The sequence below is a fragment of the Meleagris gallopavo genome, chromosome 15 (assembly GCF_905368555.1).
Source record: "Meleagris gallopavo chromosome 15, MGAL_WU_HG_1.1, whole genome shotgun sequence".
NCBI lineage: Eukaryota > Metazoa > Chordata > Aves > Galliformes > Phasianidae > Meleagris > Meleagris gallopavo.
The window spans coordinates 1,493,974-1,514,232 of NC_139418.1; the positions used below are offsets into that span (position 1 = coordinate 1,493,974).

The window sequence follows — 20,259 nt, forward strand, 5'->3', positions numbered from 1 at the left end:
CAAGAGGCCACGCCCACTCCGCGCATGCGGGTCCTGCTCCGCCCCCTCCCCGCCATGCCCCCTCCCCTCCCCGCCCTTCCTGATGCTCCGTCCTCTGCATCCGCCGCTGGGATGGGACGCGGGGATGCAGGGACCCAGGGAACATGAGGATGAAGGACATGGGGATGTTGGGATGTAGGGGAAAGGAGTGTGGAGGTGTGGGGACTTGGAATCATGTGGATAGGGGGACGGAGAGATGCAAGGACAAGGGAATGGGGGCCACGTGGACATAGGGGTATGTGGGACATGAGGAGGGGGAAGTGGGAACACAGGGACTCGGGGGCATGGGGATATGTGGGATGTGGGAGGGTGATGGGGACACAGGAACGGGGGATGGGCAGATATGCAGACAGAAACATGAGGACAAGGGGACAGGAGGACAGGCGGATATGGGGACACAAGAACAGCAAGACACAGGAACAGGAGATGAAGAGAGGGACAGGGAGACATGGGACACAGTGACATAGAAACAGGGGGATATGGGAACAGGAAGACACAGAAAGCCCTGCAACCCTGCTGCTCACAGGGACATGGGGAGCACTGTGCTGTCTGCTGTGTGGGGACAGGCAGAGCAATGATCCCAAAGATCCTGTGGAGTGCTGGGAGCCCCATTCTGTATCATATGAAGAGTGTGCAGCTGCCAGCTTGGGTCGCCTGCCATGGGGACACGTGTGTGGTGCTGTGCAGTGCCACAGCGCTCCTCAGTACCCCATGTCCCCTATGTCCCCACACCCTCCTGTCCCCATCCCCCTTTATTGCTCACTTATCCTGCTGTCACTTTCATCCCGTGCTCTGCCCCCACAGGGCTCCCCGCTGTCCCCTCAGTCCCTCCATGGCACTTCGGCCAAGGTTTGGCATTGTCCATGCATGATGCTTTGTCTGGGACTGTGTCACCAAGCTGTCACTCCCCTCTGCTTCAGGAAGACACAGAGAGTTGAGAACATGGAGTGGAGCCAACCAGCACCCAGCACTTGGTGGCAGGAAGGGGATAGAGACAAATCAGGCTCCTCAGCCCGATCAACGCCATTGAACCCAGTGCACGTCTGCTCCAGATGTATCTTTGCTGCCCTTGCAGCTGCGGTTTGCAAACCATCCCGTTACGTAGTACCTGCTTCCTCCTCGGGGTGGCTGGAAAGCCCCATCCTCATATGTCTCAGTGACATCCGTGAGATGGTCACGCTTGAATGTCACATTTTGCCAGTGTCCACGGTGGACAAGGACAGCGCATGGACAAGAGGCAGAGGAGAAAGAGGAAGGACCTGGTGGACGTCCTGCTGTGGTAACGTGTGGCAGGGCCAGCCCTGCCTGTGACACTCGCGGGGACGCGGATTTTGCAGAGGCCACCCGCAGATATGGCCCAGCTTGTGACATCGCCTGGCTTTGCTGGCTTTGGTGTCACCCTCCTGCTCGGCTTGGCCACACAGCTGCCCCTGGGTAAGTGTTCTGGTGGCTGTCCTGGCATGGAGACGCGGGTGATGTGGGCAGAGGCTGAATGTGGGTAAGGGCAAAGGGGCAGAGCAGGGGGTCCTTGTGGGGCATGCTAAAACTTGGCGCTTGGAGGGGGGTGGCTGTATGTCAGGGGGACAGCTCAGGTACTGCAGTCACCTTGGGGTGACTCAGGCTCTGCTGTGGAAGGACATCTTCCCCTGGTCCCCATGCGTAGTCCCATAGGCAAGTTGTGCATGCAGTGCTCCAGAAGCACAGGGTCTGTGGGTCTGCAATGCCCCGGGGAGTAGAGGCAGCTCAGTTCTGGGATACATGCACAGGTGGCCATGTCCCAGCTCTGTCCTGGTGTTGGTGCCCATGTCCCATGTCCCCCATACCAGGGCACAGCCATTCCTAGGTCCCATCCCAGCAGATGCTCAGGGTTCCTGTGCCATGGGTCAGTGTGGTGTTCTTAGCCCAGTCTGACTCCTCGTGTCCTCTGCAGCACACAGCAAAGGGCGGGCATTTTGGCACCTGAACCCCCGTGAAGAAGCTGAGTGCCCGGACGCTTCTCTAGAATCCTTCCTCAACAGCACCACGACCACCATCCTCCTCCCCACCCTCTACTCTGTGGTGCTGCTCGTGGGGCTGCCTGCCAATGTGCTGGCCTGCTGGGTCCTGGCCAAAAACTTCAGGAGGTGCTCCAGTAGCCTCTTCCTGCTCAACCTGGCCGCTGCTGATCTCCTCTTCATCCTTCTGCTGCCCTTCAAGATCTCCTACCACCTCCTGGGCAACCACTGGCTCTTTGGGGACTACCTCTGCCGCACCATGGTGGCCCTTTTCTATGGGAACATGTACACCTCCATCCTCTTCCTCACCTGCATTGGCGTGGAACGCTATGTCTCTGTGGCCCACCCGTTCCTCTGGAAGGGCTCTACAGAGACGTGGGGCAGGGCAGGCGTCTGCGTGGCCATCTGGCTGCTGGTGGTGTTGGGTGTGAGCCCGCTGCTGTTCTACCCACAGACAGAGCACATCTCGAAGCTGAACATCACGACGTGCCACGATGTCCAAGGGAAAGACAATTTTTTCCGGCACTATTTCCTCTGCCTGGTGGGGCTGGGTTTCGGCGTGCCCTTTGTGCTCATGATCATCTCCCATGGCTGCATCTTGGCTCGGCTGCTGGCCAAGCAGGAGAGCTATGGGCACGTGGTGCGTGTCCTGGCTGTGGTCCTGCTGGCCTTCCTCCTCTGCTTCACCCCCAGCAACGTGCTGCTCTTCATGCACTACCTGCAACAGGACACGGGCTGCAACAACATCACTTACAGCTGGTATGCCCTGGCCTTGGCTTTCAGTGCTTTTAACAACTGCTTCGATCCCTTCCTCTATTTCTACATCTCCAAGGATTTTCGGGGCTGGATATGGGAGGCTGGCTGCTGCCTCTGGGGGCTGGGGACAAAGGGGGAATGGAAGAAGACAGCCTTGCCCCTGCGGTCCAGTGAGCAGAGCCAGCTGTAGGCAGGGCTGGGGACGCTGTGCCATGTTCTCCATGTGGAGAAGACCCTTTTGCAGTTCCAGCCCAGGGTTACCCCCAGCTGACCCTATGCTGTTGAGAACAGCTCCATAAGGGACAGAGTCACTTCTCCAAGGCCTCTGTTATCCTCCTATTGCTCCTATTGCAGTCCCATCCCTGTCTCTGCCACCTCCATCCCTGCCTGGTGCCTCCCTCACACACCTTGCAGTTACCGAACCCCTTAGAATTCAAATAAACCTTTATTTCTCCCTGTTGCTGGAACGAGAAGGTGTAAACACCCCAGATAAGCAGGAGCCAACCTCCATCGCCAGGACCACGCGCTGCGCACACATGGCCAGCTCTGCTGCTGGGGACCACCCAAAATACACCGCGATGTTTGCAAGAAGGGATAGCGGGGGCAAATGGGTGCCTTGCCCAATGGAACTGGGGCTGGGAAGGGGATGCTGGGCAGAGCTCAGAGTGCTGATTGCAGAGTGATAGCTTCACCCTGTGTACCCTATGTCTTTGACATTACGTGTCCTCAGCCCATGCTCGGAGCACTGCAGTTCTGCTTTACTTCCCTTTTGACTCACTTCCCTCGGCGCTGAGACCAGCAGCGGTGGCTGATGTGCTGCCCACGCATGCAGACATGCGTGGTCCCCGTCTGTCTGTCCCTGCTCACAGCCCAGCCCCGGGGTGAGGCCAGGAGGAGTGTGCCCACTCTGTGACACTGTCACTGCTGCCACCAGATGTGACTTGACCCCCAGGTCGGTGGCCACTCCAGTTCATGTCACTGGCTGGCCTGACCCTGTCCCTGTCCCTTGTGTCTGGCTGTCACTCTTCTTGAGGATGATGCTGCTGAGCTCCTGGATGAGTTTGTCGCTGATGGGTGAGGATGGCTGTGCACTCCTCTTCTTGGTGCTGATGGAGGTCTCGGGGCTGGAGCTGTGCCCCAACATGGCTGTCTGCTCCTGGTCCCTCGCCAGCACTGTGGGTGGCTCCAGATTCCTCTCCAGAGAGGCAGTCAGGGTGGCTCTGAGCCCATAGGATGGAGCTTTGTCACACTCCAGGTTCAAGCCCCGTTCGAGGGACACAGCCTTGGTGATGGAGGGATCTGGCAGCCTCTGTGCTGGGCTGGGGGGCAGAGAGGAGCGCAGCACAGGGGCTGGGGGCTGCTCAGGGGATGAGGATGGCTTCTGGGATCTGTCCATGGCGGGTACAGGCGAGGGGTCTGCCAGCAGCCCCCGCTGCAGCTCCAGCGTGGCCAGCTCAGGAAAGTTGCCCACCTCCTCGTATACAGGCTCGGTGTCCATCTCCTTCTCTTGCTGCTCCTCCAGGGAGTCTTGATGCACCTTCATGGGCTGGGGACACAGGGATAGAGTGAGACAGTGCCCGGCACGAGGGTGCTGCCTGGGGAGCTGGGCTCCTTGCTGTGGGGCTGATGCTCCTACACAGGGCACACATGCTGCTCTGGGTCTCTGGACATGCTCATGCTGCCCTTTTGGCCAGTGGAGCCACTTGGGGCTCATTTGGGATCAGATCCATGCCACCAAGCAATGGCACTGTTTCCATAGCCCTTGACAGTGTTGGGATGGAGGGCCATGCACAATGCACGAAGACCAGGCGCATATAGAAACAACCTGATGGAAAGCAGCACCAAAACTTGCTGCCTTGCATTTCTTAAGCTCAGCCCCTCTGGGAGGTGCTGGGAACTGGGCTGGACCTCTTTGCTTTTGGGCATGCACAACAGGACCGTGCACAGGACACGTAGGACAGTGGATGCAGTGTGTGCAGAGCAGCACAGATGCATCTCCTGGAGCTATTATGCACGGTGCAAAGCGAGCATGAACACACCCCATGCACGTGGGTACTTACAAAAAACATGGACAAAGTCCTTCGTGTGTGCAGACGGCGCTAGAAACAGAGGAGACAGGCAGAGATAAGCACTTGGTGGCAGGGATGTGGGGACACCTGCCTAAACAGGCATGGGGACAGCGGACATGAGCGCAGCATGTAGCACACACACATAGGGACACACACCCAGAGCTCCTGTTTGGGTGGGCACAGTGACATGGGTGGGTTCAGGAACACCGGTGCCAGGCTCTTACCAGGGTCTGGTTGGCAGAGAGCATGGTGGCATCAGTGCTGTCCCCGTGCAGGGGCACCAGTGGCATGGTGCCGAATTTCTGCTTGGCGAGGTCAGAGGAGGAGCGGCGACGCAGGATGACGGGGCGTAGGTCATCATGCTGCATGCCAGGAGTACAGGTCACACCTGGCCGTCCTGCTGGCCCCCTGCCCACCCAGCCTTGCCTGCACTCACCTGAGTCTTGAGGATGCTGGTGATCCAGTCCCACAGCTCTGCCTGCCCCGTGCACACCAGGTATCTGCAGGGGAGCCAGATGAGAGCTGTAGGCAGCTGGGACAGCAGGGTCCAGGTCCCCCTGTCACCTTGCCAGCAAACCCAGGGCTGCCAGCACAACTCTCCTCGGTGGGCATCCCTGGGAACAGCCTCCAAACTCCCTGTATGTCCAAATAACAGCTTTGGTGTGGGGCAACAGCTACACCAAATCCTGGGAAGCAACTGTGCTCAGAATCCTGGAGCACCCTGGTTTGGGCTGCATGGGGATGAAGCAGTGGTGGGGCAAATAGTGGAGGGTGGTGCAGCCTGCAGGTGGCACAGACCTGTTAATGGCGTGCATTAAAGCCCAGTGCTAGGAGATTCGTGGGGGCTCAGAGGTGGATTTCCCCCAAAGCCTAATCCCCACCATGTGTCCAGGCAGCACAAGGACCCACCTCTTTGACCCTTGGGTACCCCAGCCAGCCACCAGCTCAGCCAAGACCCTAGGACCCTGATCCCACTAAACCCAGGGGCACCCAGCCCTGCAGGACTGGGACAGATACTCACAGCTGCTGCTTGTCCATGCTCAGCGTGAAGCCCCACCTGGGGAAAGAAAAAGTCAGGCAGTGCGGCAGAACCACCCAGTGCAGCACTGTGACAGGGTCTGTGTGCTCCACAGCCAGGATACTCCCACTTACGGTGCTGGTGGCTTCAGCTTCTTCCTAATGCCCATGTAAACCTTGGCTACGTCCAGCGGCCACTCACGTTCCGGCTTAGCACTCTGGGGACAGAGAGTCCAGCTGACCCTTGTGGCCATCCTAGTGCCACCACAGTCCCTAGGGTCCCCCTCCCCACGTCCCTGTCCCCATCGTGTCCCCTCCATACCCTCTTCTCCTTGAGCAGCAGCAGCTGCCGGTCGCGGATGACAAAGTAGCGCTCATAGAACTTATTCCCCAGCAGCTTGGGTGGCTCCTCACGGCATTTCAGCAGCCCACACTTGGGGGTCTCACGCTTGGCACCTGCCCAGTGTAAGAGATGTGGGTCAAGGGGCTGGGGATATCAGGGGAAGTTCCACTGTGAGTCCTGGCTGGAGCCACCCATGGGTGATAGGCCCATCCATTGTCACCACACCTGTGAAGAGGCAGCTGCCCTCGCCGATGGGGACCTTCCTCACCAGTAGGTATGCAGCACTGGGCTCTGGCAGCTTGCACCACTGCAACGCCTGCTCCAGAACCTTCTCCTTGGGGTGCAGAGGCCGCTCTGGGAACGCAGGGACACCGTCACTGTTATGTCCTTTCCCTATTCCAGCCACCATCCTCCCTGCTCCTGGCAGCAAATTCCCCCAGAGCATCCCATCACACTATACCCGTGGTTCTTACCCAGCTCCCCATTCTCCAGCACCTCGAAGGTCAGCCAGATGTCCAGACTAGCTGCCACATTGCGCATCTCCAGCACCTGGTTGGTGAGCTCCTCTGCTGTCATCGTGGGGGACACCTGGGGCCGGGCACATAGGAAGATCAAGCAGGTGGTGGCAGAATGGGACCTGGGGAAATGCTGTGCCAAGAACCCATGTCCCACTGCCCTTCCTTGATGTCTCTGTCCTTTGGGACTCACCTTCAGGGTCACACAGCAGTCGGGCAGCTTCTGTTCCAGGTAAACCTCAATGATGAGGTCCCCAGCCTGTGAGAGCTGTGGGAGAAGGATGGCATTGGTGCCTTGGCGTGGTGATGGCATGGGCACTTTGCACATCTCCTGTCCCCAGGGATATTGGGGAATGGGATTTGGGCTTAAGCCTCAAGGTGACAGAAGGGTAGAGAAGGGAGAGAAGGTCCCTTCTGCAAATGTTTCGCCTCAGTGTGGGGACATTTGGGATAGTTGGGACTCAGAGTGCACAGAGAGCTGATGGTTCCTATCTTTCCCACCAGCCTGGGCCCCTGATGTGGGGAGAGCAAGTACGCCCCAGGTACCTGGGTATCCTTCCAGGTGGTGATCAGACTGTTCTCCAGCTCCATCTGGGACACCTGGTCCTCATCGATCTGCCAGGAAAAGAGAGGAGATGCATGGCATCAACATGAAGGAGGCTGTGGGTGGGGGCAGGGCCAGGATGGGTGATGCAGAGTGAGGAACGGGGGGCCAACAGGGGTGGAGGCAAGGGGACAAAGACAGCTCACGTTGAAGATGGTGACGTAGTTGTCAATAAGGTCTTCCATCACCTTCACCTCATGCTCGCCTTTGCCATCAGTCTGGAAGAGGCTGGGTGCGAAGAGCAGCGACAGGTTCTTGGTGCTCATCTGGTTGAGGTCTGCACACTTCTGCACACTGGGGAAGGAAGCATGAGGGTGAGGGGCTGGCCAGGTCTGAAGGTGTGCCAGCCCCAGCTGCCCACTTCCACCTGAAAACGATCCCCTTTCTTCTCAGCTCCCTATATGTTAGGCACGAAGTTCCTGTTTCCAGGACTTCAGGCTGCAATCACACAGTGCTCTGAGTCAGGGATGGAAATTTGTTTCTTTCCAGTTTTTTTTTTTAATGCCCTCGGTGAAACTGACATCTTACAAGGGGGTGTTCCCCACTCTCAAACTTCTCTACTGCTGTAGGACAACTTTGGGAATATTTGAGCTGTCACGCATGCTCATCATTTCCCCCCACTGGCATGGGGCACTGGGCTCTGCCTGGTTCACAAGGACGGAAGCCAGCATTCTCTGGGAAATTCCACCCTGCAGGCTGGCCTGGGGGACGTCATCAAACTGGGGGACCCATGGGGAGGTGGCTGACCGATAGAGATGCCCAATCAGCGCAGCCAGGGTCTTGCGGTTGAGGCGAGGCAGGCGATGGATGAGCTCCTTGTACCGCTCCAGGCGCTGGGGCTTGGAGGAGATTGCTGGAGGGAGGAGAAATGGTGGACAGTAGAATCATATCACATAGCTTAGGTTAGAAGGGCCCTTAAAGATCATCTAGTTCCAATCCCCCTGCCGTGGACCAGATCAAGCTACCTAGAGCCCCATCCAAGCTGGCTTTAAACACCTCCAAGGATGCTGCATCCAAAGCTACTTCAGGCAGCCTGTTCCACCATCCTTGTGTTTGATGGCCCTCAGAGCTGACATGCCAATGGGACCCCATTTTGGGCAAATGGATGGGATGAGGGATGTACCTGCAGCCTCCTTCCACTGTGGGTGCAACTCCAGGGTGAAGACTGGGTCCTCCAGCTCACGGAAGAACCTCTTCAGCACATCAGTGACATCTTCAATGAAGTTATCGCTGATGCGCAGCTTGACATTGCGAGCGTCCCGTCGAAACTCCTCCATCAGTACCTTGATCCGAGACTTGGCTCCGTTCTTGCGGTAAATCCCCTCATGGCGCAGTCCTGGGGAAGGGATGCAGGGTCACGAGGCCTGATGCTGCTCAGGGGGTCCCCACCAGGGAGGGTGTAAGGTGGGTGATGCTTCCTATCCAGATGCATTCAGTCACACCATGGGTGCTGGGCACGGTCCCACTCTCACCGTACTGCGTGATGAAGGCAATGCAGCTGTCCACAATGATGGGGATGTCCCCACGGCTCAGCTGCTGGTCCCGCAGCGCGTTGCCCCGGCCCCCTGCTGATGCCTGGATGTCAGCATACCAGGCTGCTGTGTCTGCCCGCGACAGGCCCTGCAGGTAAAATGTCCTGAGAACAACAAGGGTGGTGAGTTGGGAATCAAGGTCTCTCCAGGGATGTGGGTTGTCCCCTCCTGCCCCATCCACCAAGCTGGACCAATGAACACCCACCCCCAAGGGATCCCAAGCTAGAACAACCTCTGAAAGCTCCTTGGCCACAGCCATGCCACCCCGCCAGCATCTCCACAGTGGATTCAGGATCATCCTCTATGCACACACCAGTACCTTCACCCCAGCACCTTCTCCACCCTTCCCATGCTCAACTCTCACCTCCCCATCTCCACCAACACCAGCATCTCCTTCTTCTCTGGTGTTTCTGCAGGGGGCACCAGACCTGTGTGGGGCAAAAATGAGCTCAGAGCCAGGCACATCCACCACCATGCACTCAGCTTGGGCACTCACTGAGCTCCTGCAGCCGCCGCAGGTTGATGCTGTCCTCAGCCCCATCCTCCTCGGCAGGACAGATGAAGAGGTGGGCTTTCTGCAGGATGAAGAAGGCTCGCTGCCAGCGCTCGGGATTGAGCATGCACTTGTAACGCAGCTGGCCCACACGCTGGAACTCGTAGCCCAGCAGGCAGTGACAGCTCACAGGAGTGAACCACTGTGAGATGAAGCAAGAGGTGAGATGGCAAAGGCAGGGCTCAGCCTGCACAAGGATGGGGACAGTAGCACGGACAGAGCCCAGCTCACCTTTCCAATGGCACTGGCCCATGCCTGCAGTGTATCAGCACTGTCAGCTCCCAGCTGCTGCACTTTTTCCCCAGTGAGGAAAAGCTCAAGGGTGAAGTGAAACCTGCAGGGGATGAACCCACCTGTCAGGGCTGTTCCCACCCTGCTCTTTATGTGTCCAGACACCGAGCACAGAGTGATGCCTATCCCTGTCTCCTGCATGCCCACGGGCTCTCCAGGCTTGCAGGTCCACCCACGCTAGAACGGGGACAACCTGGATGTACCTTTCAGTGGGACCAGGGCTGGAGAGGGGCTGGGCTCTGCTCACACCCAGGGAGAGCAGATCCCCACTCTGGATGTGGCTCAGGGGCTCAGTGCATTTCTCCGTCTCAAAGATGAGCAGGGCTCTCTCCAATGAGCACCAGACACGCTGGAAGTCTGTGGGAGGAAGGAGTAAGTGGTATTGGAGTGGGAACCACACACTTTCAGACACACTCCCCATTTTTCCACATTTCCTGCACTTACCCTCTCTGCTCTTCTTGGCACCTGGGAGGCGGGGGTGGGCCATGGATCGGTGCAGGTACCCACTGTATGCCACCGGCTGTGTGATCTCATTGTATACTCCCTCCGGACCTGGTACCCCTGTGAGGAATGGCATCGAGTGGGCACTCCCCAAAATGTGGGTACCAGGGGGCAGTGAGTCCCTTGCTAGTGTAGGTATAGGCAAAGGAGTGGTCCAGGCATGAGGGAATCCCCAAAAAAGGGGATCCAGAAGCCTGCCTCATTCCAGAAGAGAGATGCAGTGGGGTTGTCACCTGGTGCCCTGGCTGTCTTGAGCTCTGGGATACTTGGGCAGTAGCAAGAAGGAAAATGCCTATCACAAACTGAAAAGGACTGAGTTACCTGCATGGTTCCTTTTGCTTTCCAGGTCCAACCATGGCTCAGCTACTGGGGCTACCTCATGGGCTTTGGGGTCAGCTGCCAGCCCAGCCTCCGCAGCAGAGAAGAACTGCAGGATGGTCTTGAGCAAACCTGGTCCTGCCACTGCAGTGCACAGTGCCTGGGATGAGACATACATCAGTAAGGACCACATCCTGACTGATGGAAAGCCCATCCCACTTCAAGGATCACAAGCCGAGCATAGGGTTACAGTCACATCATACAAGCAGAATGTGTTGACACATCAGTCTGAGTTCCAGAATCATTCCTGTCATTCCCAGCACCCTTGTATCCCGCACACACCCTGATGTGGCCCCTACCTGGAGTACATCCTCTTGGGAGGCATAGTGTGGATGAGGCAGGCGGTACCTCCCATCCCGGTACTTGCGGGAGATGAAGTCCCGTCTCTGCTCAGTGCTGGCATCTGGGTGGAGGACCTCTGAGGCAGGGATGCGAGCGGCCCAAAATCTGTTGGCTCGGTCATTACCCAGCACAATGAAGAGCTGTGGGAGAGCCCTGCAATCAGCAGCAGGCAGAGCAGGATACCCAGCATCCCTGCATCACAGTGGAGCTCATGCGGCTGCTGCACTGCCCACAGAAGCCCTGAGTACCTCTACCTGCACGATTTCATTGGACCAGACACTGGTGTCGAGCTTCAGGCTTTGCACCTTGGAAATGTTGGAGCCCAGACTGCGATGCTGCCCTGTGGGGAGCAGACAAGTGAGCACCCATGGCCTTGATCACACCCTGCCCACCACTGGGGAGAAGCACCGGCCTGCGCATTGCTTGCAGATGACCACGCAGAGGTTGATGGATGCCCAGTCTGGGCTCTGAGCCCAGCAGTCCGCACAGTATCTGTTGGCTTTGTTGGACCAGATCTTCTCTGCCACCTCATAGTCATAGAGCGTCTCAGCTATGGCCTCCTGCAGGGCCTCCATCCACTCCCGCTTCTCCCGCTCTGACTCCGCCACAAAGCTGCAGCACCAGCAACCAACACTCATACATCCTGCTCCAGCTGCCAGCTGCTCCCTGAGCAATTCCCATCCTCATTCCCAACCCTGCTCCCATTCCCATCCCCATCCCTACTACCATCCCCGTCCCCATTCCTGTTCCCATTCCAATCCCTGTTCCCATTCCCCTTCCCCTTCCCATCCCTATCTCCATCCCCATCCCCACTCCCACTCTCATCCCCATCCCCACTCCCATCCCCATGCCACTGTTACCTGAATATCTTGGAGGGGGTGATGAGCTCGAAGGTGCGATTCTTGGCTTCACGGATGGTGGAGCCACGCATCTCAATCATACAGATGCCAATGCCCATTTTAAAGAACTGCAAATCAGAGCAATGCCGTTCTGGCTCTGCACCCTGTCCCCAGCACTCCAGACCACCAAGACCTGGGACCTTTCTTTCCATCCCATCTGGTCTGGATTAAAGCATCTTGCAAATATGTTAATCTTAAAATTAAAGGCCTTGCTGAGTCTGGCGTACTGGTAGAGCAGGTAGCAGTTTGAGCAAAAACTACTTGCTGCAGTTTAGTGCACACTGTGCAAACTGGAAATGATGCAGCCAGAAGAAAACAACAACAGGGTGCTAAGACACTTCAGTGTACAGGATGTGGGGGTTTCTGTAGTTGCCACCAACCTGCTCGCTCTTGTACAGCCACATCTCAGGTAGGCTGAGGACTGCAAACACTTTGGACTTCTGTCCCTTCAGCTCCAGGGTGCCCGACTTCTGGCAGTGAGCTGTGTTGGGGGGCCGCGGCCGAGTGCCCACCAGGTGCTGATCTGTCACCTTCTGCTGCAGTGTGGAACACCACTCATTCCTCTGGGCTGTGGGGAGAGCAGGGCTGGAGGAGTGGGGCTGAGCTCATCCCTTCACCCCAGCATGGCCAGAGCATGGCGGGGATAGGTGTCCCTCACTTGTCTCAGCCAGCGTGGGGACAGGGTGGGAGCTGCAGGACAATGGGAGGGAGGCGTTTCTTGGGAACTGACTGTTCCCAGCTTGGGTTTTCACTCACTCTCATTCTCAGCACGGAAGACAAAGATCCGGTGGCTGGTGACGACCTGGAACTTGTTGTCCTTGGTGGAGCGAACCATCTCAATGACGGACAATGGGATCACACCCTTGGGGTAGGGCTCCTGGAAGGAGCAGCAGATGCAATCATCCCTCTTTCCCCTTCCTGCAGGGCATCCCTACGCCCTATTACCCCTGCATCTGCCTCACTGGGCATACTGGTTTCAAAGTCTCAGTAAGGGACAGGGCAAGGCTGGCTGCAAGCCTTCTGTGATAGCAGCTAGTCCAAGGCAATGCATGGTCCCTCTCTCTTTGTGTTCTACTGACATGGTGTCAGGCTGAACCCTGGGCACAGAGACATAGTGATTCCGCCGTGGTGATGCTGGAGTTGTGCTGGATCATCACATAAGGGGGGACAAGAGGGCATGGCAGATCACATGGTGTCACAGAGTGACAGATTGGTTGAGGTTGGCAGGGACCCTTGGGACCATCTGGTCCCACCCTTGCTCAAACAGAACCAGACAGAACAGGGTGCCCAGGACCACCTCTAGGCTGCTTTTGTATATCTCTAAGGATATGGTGTCTCCAAGGATGGAGATTCCAAAGATGGAGTCCTCAAAACCTCTCTGCATCCCACTGCCAGTGTCCATCACCCGCACATCACAGAAGTGCTTCCTGATGCTTAGAGATCCAATTTGTTCCCATTGGCTCTTGTCCTGGCAGTGGGCACCACTGGGCAGAGCCTGGCTCTCTTCTCTTTGCATTCTCCCTTCAGGTACTTGTGCAAATGGATGAGATCCACCTGAGCCTTCTCCAGGCTGAACATCCCCAGCACTCGCAGCTTTTCCTGCTCAGATGGCACAGCACAGCCTCTCTCCTACCCACATTCCACCCACTCTCACCTTCTCACTGCTGAAGTACATCAGGTTCTTCCCATCAAAGCGGACATAGCGCCTCTGGAAGACATAGTTCCTGTTGGCAAGGCAGAGAAACATGCTGTTAGGAGACAGATGGTCCTTCAAGTGCCCCACAGCTGCACACAGGCCCCACATCTGCACAGACCCCAGGACGATGCACAGGAATCCTTCCAACACAAAGACCCAAGAAGGTCGGGATGGTTCTGGGAGTCCCGGAAGTGAGCCTTGCCCAAGGAGGCTTTAACAATGGGGACCTGTCACTACCCATGTTGAGCACATACCCTTGTGGGGACAGCTTGTCCAACCAACCGCTGAGCATGGCGGGCCGGGGCTCAGACAATGAGGTGTAGCTTGCATAAGGAGAGATGGTCAAGTCGTCTAGGACCTCGTCAGGATAGAGGTGGGGCGGCAGGCTGAATGGGGTGCCCTTGGCCCGCGGAGCATCCACGGTGGAGTATCCCTCTGTGTCGTTCTGGGCAATGCGTTCGATGAGCCTCGTCCGTGTCTCCTCATCCTCACTCCTCCCCTCGCTGCTGTATTCACTGCTTGTCCTGCAAGGAATGGGGCCGTGAGAAAATCAGGAGATGTTCCACATTGCTTCTGGCCTCATCATGGGGTACGGCTCCTTGGGGTACAGATCTGGTTGGGTCTTTGCATCTCCATGAGTGGGATGGGATGAGGGCTTCGTGGTCACCAAGATCTTGGCACTGGAAGCTCCATTGGTCCTCCTCATGTCCAGCTGAAATGCTTTGCAAAGCTTTTGGAAATCAGAGTCATATAATGGATTGGGTTAGAAGGTACCTTAAAGATCATCTAGTTCCAAAGGAAGGACAGAATGCTGGGCAGGTGGAGCTCCTGCATCAGCCTCGTTTTCTTGGGAAGCTGTAGTTAGAGAGGGCCTGGTGAGCCTATCCAGCCATAACAATGAAAGGAAATTACAAAAATAAACCATTAAGCCTGCCCCTTCCCTCAGTCCTGTCAGCCAGGCGCTTTTCTTTCCCCAGAAAGGAAACAGACTGGAAAATGTCAGGTAGTCACATGGGAGCTGCCCAGGCGTGATGGTGATGGGCAGGAAGAGGCCCATGGCAGCAGGGACACCTCAGCATTGGGGCCTGACTACAGGACAAAGACCAGGCTCCAGGAAAAGCAGCAAGGATGTTCCCAACCCTGGCACAACTTCTGCCTGAGGGTCTACATCGCTCCATGGAGGATGATTTGGAGGTCGTAAGTGGCATGAGGAGGGCAGAGAGGCACCTTCCAGCCACCACAGCTTCAGTCTCAGGAGCAGGGATCATGAGACAGAGCCAGTAGAAGGATCTACAGGAGGAATTTCTAGGTTTGCAAAGCCTGGAGGGTGACAGCTGAGATGCACTGAGCAGGACAGCCTCAGACTGTTGCTGCTCACATGGCAGAGTCGGTGGAAGATGAAGGATTGGTAATGGAGGAAAGACGAGGAGCTGTAGGTGGATCTACTTGTTTCAGGTGGGGCTATAGGGCAGGCAATCAGCCTGCTGGTGGGCACCTGGTAGCTGGCAGGGTCACATCATGCCTGGGATTTCACGTCCTGCAGGGAAGGAGCCTTAAGGCACGGGGAGAAGTGTTTAGGGTGGGTATCTCAGGAGAAAAGCATGGGAACACCTGTCCCATTTGGTCCAGGAGCAGAACCCAGAAAGTCTGCAGAGGTTTTTTGTCTCTTCAACTACGTGAGCCCCAGTAAGAGGAAAATCTTGTGAAGGTTGCTTCTGACACCATACCATTCTGACCCATGCTGCAAATACTCCTGGGAGGCATTGTCAGTGCTGTAGGCACCCTGCCCATGCCCTCGGGATGCTCAGGATTCCAGATCCCTGCAAGCCCCAAATGGAGACTGCAAACAGCACTTGGCCCTGCTCTGCATTGCAGCATCAGAGACTGCAGCTCCTTCCCAGCCACAGAACTCCTGTTCCCAGGTATCTGCAGTCCCCTACCTGTGGCACATGTAGCTGTGCCACCTGGGCTGACCATCCCCCTGGATCAGGCCAGGCACTGGCACCAGAAGCATGAAGACACAGCAGCCACAAGAAGAGCCACAAACTCAGCTCCCTTCTCTGCAAGCGACACAGGAAAAGGAACCCTCCCCGCCTGAAATGGGAAGAGCAACTTTCCTTCCTCTTTCTGAGATGCTATCAGGACTCATGGAAAGTGCATTTTGAAAGCATTTTTAAGGTCACCTATGCACCCTCATCATTCCCTTGCCTACCTTTGTGTTTCTCGCTTCAGTTCTGGCTCAGTCACTGCTTCATAGCCCTGCCCAGAAGGGACATCTGTGCCCTGGGAGGAGACAATAGTCACACTTCAGCCGGTGCCACAGTTCCACCAGCTGCAGCTCGCTGGCTCTCAGGAGATGGGGGATACAGAGCGGCCGCTGGTTATGCCAGGGGATAGATTCTGGCCCCATGGGGCACTCTCACCTTCTGCTCCCGGGCTGGGACTGTGTTCACAAAGGTGGTCTCACTGTATGGGCTGATGGGTGGCTCACTGAGCTCTGCAGGCAGGGACATGGGGAGAAAAGGCCATCAGTGGTGCTGGAAAAGAATAATGACCTGCCGACACTTGGGGAACCCCCCCAGAGTGAACCCCACAGCACAACCCATCCAGTCAGGGCACCTCATGTGGCAGAGATGGCAACCCAATCCTGCATGGGGCCGTGCTCTGAGTTCACTCTCCCCCCAGGACCATCCTCCCTCTGGGCGCACCCTGGGGTCCCTACTGCACACAGTGGCCCAGGGGCTCTCACCTGGCTTGCTGGCAGGTCTCTGTGGGATGGGAGGCAGACCCCCTCCAGGCCAGCTTGCCCTGCTGGAAAACAGGAGAGGGGTTACTGTAGCTGTGACTGAGCTTTTACCCTGTTCTCTCTGTATTGAGAGGCTGGAAGCTGCATATGCCCGTTTGTCTGCCTGGATTTCTCCCCTGGGATGTGCAACAACGCTGTGCCTGCTCTCTTCTACCTATTGAGGCTGCACCTCCTGGGGATACTTCTCTTCCCCCAGCCCGATCCCCTCCAATATCTCCCACCCTGTACCCCACTTAAGCCAGCCCCAGAGGTCCTGGCCAGCGCTATTCCATGCTGGAAACCCCTACCCCTGCTGCTCTCATCATCCCTCCCCAAACTAGGGTGGATCCCAGCTTCCCCATAGAGCATATTCCCCCCCCAGCCTCCCCTGAGAAAGGCATGAGGAGGGCAATGCTCCCTAAGGATGAGGTTCTGGGGGTGGTTAGCCCTCAAATCTGTCTTTCCTAAGGGAAAGCTTCTGCTTACTTAGGCTTCTCATCCAGCTGCGTCAGCTCCTGTGGGGACGGATCCTGAGTGAAAGCCTGGCCCCGGGGACTGTCCTCTCTTCCTGAGTCCTCCACAGGTGCTAGCGGTGACTTGAGCCCCTCGTAGATGACATTGGATACCATCTCCATCCTGCCCTGTCCCACCCCAGGCACTGAGGGTGGTCTGCCTGTTGCTCCCACATTACTGAGCTCGGCCACTGGGGCCCTGTGTCTGAGCCGTGGTGGCACAGATGGGACACACAGGCAGGGCTTCTCTGGTGTCTCCTCTGTCTCTCCATGGTCTGGGACTGTGGGGAGCCGTGCCTCCTCCCGTGCGCCCAGCCGGGATGTTCCCGTGCCCATGGTTGCCCGTGGAGTCTCCAGATCCGTGGAGCTCTCCCCTGGCACAAAGCCCTCCAGCACCACAAAGGCTCCAGCTGTCCTGTCCCTGTCCGGGCTGTGTGCTGGTGGTATGGCTGCTGAGCCCTGCTCCAACTTGGGGCGATAGAAAACCGTCCTTGGCTTGGGAACAGGCCTCACCAGTGGAGGATCCAGGTCCTTCTGTGGGGGCATCGCTTGACTGGGCATTGCACCGCATTGCTGCATCCCAAAGGCATCAGTGGCCACTCCTGGTTCTGCTTTTGTAGCATCCTCACCCATCTGGGGGGCTCGGGGATGGGGGTACCCTAGCAGCCGTGTCTTCTCTGCCAAGTTCAGGATCCTCTTGCGGTGCCCGGTGGCAGTGATGCCAAGCTGCTGCAGTTGCTTATTGTCCAGCGCAGAGACATCTCGGGCCAGGTGGAATCCATGCTGCTTGAAAAGGTCCCGGTATCTCTCCAGGTGGATGGTGGCCAGCCAGTCTGCAATGTCTGAGTCAGGAGTACACGGCGAGCTCATGGCCCTGTGGTGCCTCTGTGATGGTGCTCAGCCCATCATCTGGTGGAGGAGGGGAGGAAAGAGCTGAGGAGGCAGTAGGAGGGAATTTGGGGGCTTGGCCACACGCAGGATCTCCCCAGCTCACCGCCCTCCCCTCGGCCTCTTACCTTCAGCACCCCAAGCCAGGACTGCATCCTGTTGCTTCCCAGCCACAAGCCTCCCCTCCACCCCTTCCTGGAGCTCCTCGTCCCACTTTGCCGGCACGCGAGCAACACCAAGGCTGGGGGCTGCTCTGAGTGCAGGGACAGGACGGAGGGGGCTGCTGATGGCAGCTGGGGGGCAGCAGCTGGGCCCCTCCCAGGGGACGAGCTCTGATGCTGGCCGCCTCGGGGAGGGCTCTGCTGCCGGAAGGGCCAGACCATAATCTGCCGGCGAGGGCATGAGAGAGGTCAGCATGACTCATAGGCAGGCCGAGGGGGATGGAACCCACAGGGCGAGCGCCCAGCACCGTGCCCACCCACCCAGGGACCCGCATCCCCAGATCCCTTGCTGGATGCAGCCGTGGGGCGCTGAGGGCCTTTTTCCCATGAATCATGCTGCTCTGCACTAAACCATCTGCGCTGAGTGTGCTGCCACTGGCTCTTTTTTCCAGTTCCTCCATTTCCCTCTATTGTTCAGCGCAGGCTTCCTTCCTGCTGCCTGTGCTCTCCCACGCATCCCCTGTCCCCCCTCAGTGGGGGCTGCATCCCGGCTGTCCCAGGCTCCGTACTGCACCGCTGCCCACTAGTGTGACCACGGGAAGGGGTGTCATGGGGAGCACAGGGCAGAAGAATGGCTGTCTGGGAGCGTGCCCATGTGAGGGTGCAAAAGGGGGGGGCATGCACCAGGCTGTGGTGACAAGGACAGTACACAGGAGATGGCCGGGAAGGGCGTGGGGAGCTGGGCATGGGGACACTGTAGCTGGAAATCTGCTTGTTGATGGGGGTGGAGGTTGATGCTCTGTGTGGGGTGGCTGTCCCCACTTCTGCCCACAGGCTTTCTACTGAAATGGGGCAATTTCTCCCTTTCTTGTGGCCGTATCACCCTGTGGGATCTGTGGGCAGCTCTGCTTCCCTGCCCCAAGAGTTCCTCATTGAGTGCAGGGTGCTGGGGTGGCCCTTGGGGACAGCTCGGCTGCCACCCTTACAACTGCTCCCATCTGTGTAGACCCACACTTAGTGCTGGGCACGGGTCCTTCCCACAGAGCTCTGTCCCCAAGCCTGCCCATCCCCTGCACCCTCGGGGCTGTCCCTCCCTCACCTCTGGGCTCAGCAGGGTCGGCTCCAGCGCGGTGGTGGCATGGTGGCAAGGCCGATGTCCAGGTGTCCCCTCCGGGCAGGGGGCTCAGCCTGCAGCGACAGCAGCACCCAGCTTGTGCCTCCCACTGCCGGTCCCTCCTCCGGGCCAGCCCTCTGGTCCCCAGCCCTGTCCCCACCCTCCTGTCCTGCCTCTCTGCAGGCTCTGCCCTCCTCTGGGTGCTGCCCCTCACACTTTGTCTCCTTCTCTCCACCCCAGCGAGGGTCCTGTTCCAATGACATGGATGGGGGTCCCTGGCTGCCTCCCCAGACCCACGCATCGCATGCAGCTCTGTGCCCTGCAAGTGATCAGACACGTTGCCACATCCACCATCCACTAGCACTGGAGTGCTGGGGAGGCAGGATAACGACTGGGTAAATTGGGCTAAAAAAAAAGGCTAAAAGAAAACTGCCGAGGAATTTGGGTGGATGAACAGGAGAGATGAGTGGCTGAAACTCTGGGATCCCAAAAGCCACCTCTGTCCTGCAGGGAAGAAGCATCACATCTGATTCTGTAAACAGGGGATGGGGGTGGGATAAATGCGGGGCTGGTGGGCACTGAGCTCCTGCCTGGCACAGACACTGCTCTTTCACCCGCCTGTTCCTCTAGTGCCATGCTTTTCGCAAGAGATCCGTGTGGTTAGACCAGCTCTGCTGTTACCTAACCTTCCCTGCATGCAGGGGATGTTTGAGGGTGATCTCTCACCACCTTCAGTCCTCCTCAGCTCCTGGGGCTCAGCTCTGTGCCATGGGGGATCCCCTCATTGCATCTCTGGGCTGTCTGATCCCCAAACTTACTGCAGGGGAGATGGAGGGACACTCCAGTAACTGAGGTCCTCCTCAACCAAGCCTGTGTGTGCAGCTAGGGCTGGGAACACAGCTTCTCCTTCTGCCAAAGCAAAAGCAGAACCCTGTGACAGCCCAGCACATCCCCCCCTTCCTCCCTTGTCTCAGCCAGTTACCCCAGGGCATGGGCCCACGGCCCCCCTCTGGCAAGGCAGGGCTTCCTATCTGCCCGTCTTCCACTGCTCAGGTTTCCCTTTGGCATCTGCCAACCTGCTGATACAGTCTATATTTAGTGGCTGGCCTCCTGGTTCTGACCACAACAGGAAGGTTTTGCCTGCTCCCAGGGGGAGGCAGTTGGGAGGAGCAGAAAACAGCTCTCAGGCTGGGTACAGGGCTTGATGAAGATGCTGGCAAGGACCAAAGGAACCAAAGGTCAAAGTGGGCTTTGGATCCTCCTGGTACAT

General features: G+C 57.6%; 2 protein-coding genes across 9 annotated transcripts; one reads left to right on the plus strand and one right to left on the minus strand.

Moving 5' to 3' along the window:
* The first annotated feature begins 65 nt into the window (after nucleotides 1-65).
* On the plus strand, nucleotides 66-4,335 carry LOC104913232 (proteinase-activated receptor 3-like). Of its 2 annotated transcripts, none has more exons than XM_085236616.1 (3): nucleotides 66-274; nucleotides 844-1,473; nucleotides 1,970-4,335. In XM_085236616.1, exons 2-3 carry the CDS (start codon nucleotides 1,392-1,394, stop codon nucleotides 2,977-2,979), a joined length of 1,092 nt encoding a protein of 363 aa, XP_085092742.1. In that variant the 5' UTR covers nucleotides 66-274; nucleotides 844-1,391; the 3' UTR covers nucleotides 2,980-4,335. The 2 variants fall into 2 exon arrangements, with proteins under 2 accessions (XP_085092742.1, XP_085092743.1); XM_085236617.1 differs by having other exon boundaries at nucleotides 960-1,473.
* On the minus strand, nucleotides 3,216-19,129 carry ARAP3 (ArfGAP with RhoGAP domain, ankyrin repeat and PH domain 3). Of its 7 annotated transcripts, none has more exons than XM_085236612.1 (34): nucleotides 18,975-19,129; nucleotides 16,801-17,735; nucleotides 16,279-16,337; nucleotides 15,953-16,026; nucleotides 15,742-15,812; nucleotides 13,784-14,053; nucleotides 13,488-13,557; nucleotides 12,590-12,710; nucleotides 12,214-12,401; nucleotides 11,795-11,901; nucleotides 11,347-11,546; nucleotides 11,189-11,274; nucleotides 10,892-11,074; nucleotides 10,536-10,692; nucleotides 10,158-10,274; nucleotides 9,917-10,070; nucleotides 9,654-9,756; nucleotides 9,366-9,564; nucleotides 9,234-9,297; nucleotides 8,810-8,973; nucleotides 8,461-8,673; nucleotides 8,085-8,190; nucleotides 7,484-7,631; nucleotides 7,280-7,348; nucleotides 6,927-7,001; nucleotides 6,692-6,806; nucleotides 6,444-6,572; nucleotides 6,198-6,331; nucleotides 6,011-6,093; nucleotides 5,880-5,915; nucleotides 5,295-5,358; nucleotides 5,083-5,220; nucleotides 4,850-4,888; nucleotides 3,216-4,335 (listed from the first exon to the last, which is right to left on the minus strand). In XM_085236612.1, the coding sequence occupies exons 2-34, from the start codon at nucleotides 17,694-17,696 to the stop codon at nucleotides 3,760-3,762; spliced, it is 5,208 nt and encodes a 1,735-aa protein (XP_085092738.1). In that variant the 5' UTR covers nucleotides 17,697-17,735; nucleotides 18,975-19,129; the 3' UTR covers nucleotides 3,216-3,759. The 7 variants fall into 7 exon arrangements, with proteins under 7 accessions (XP_085092738.1, XP_085092735.1, XP_085092737.1 ...); XM_085236609.1 differs by having other exon boundaries at nucleotides 16,279-16,340; XM_085236611.1 differs by having other exon boundaries at nucleotides 16,279-16,340; nucleotides 16,801-17,759; nucleotides 18,975-19,123.
* Between the last annotated feature and the right edge of the window lie 1,130 nt (nucleotides 19,130-20,259).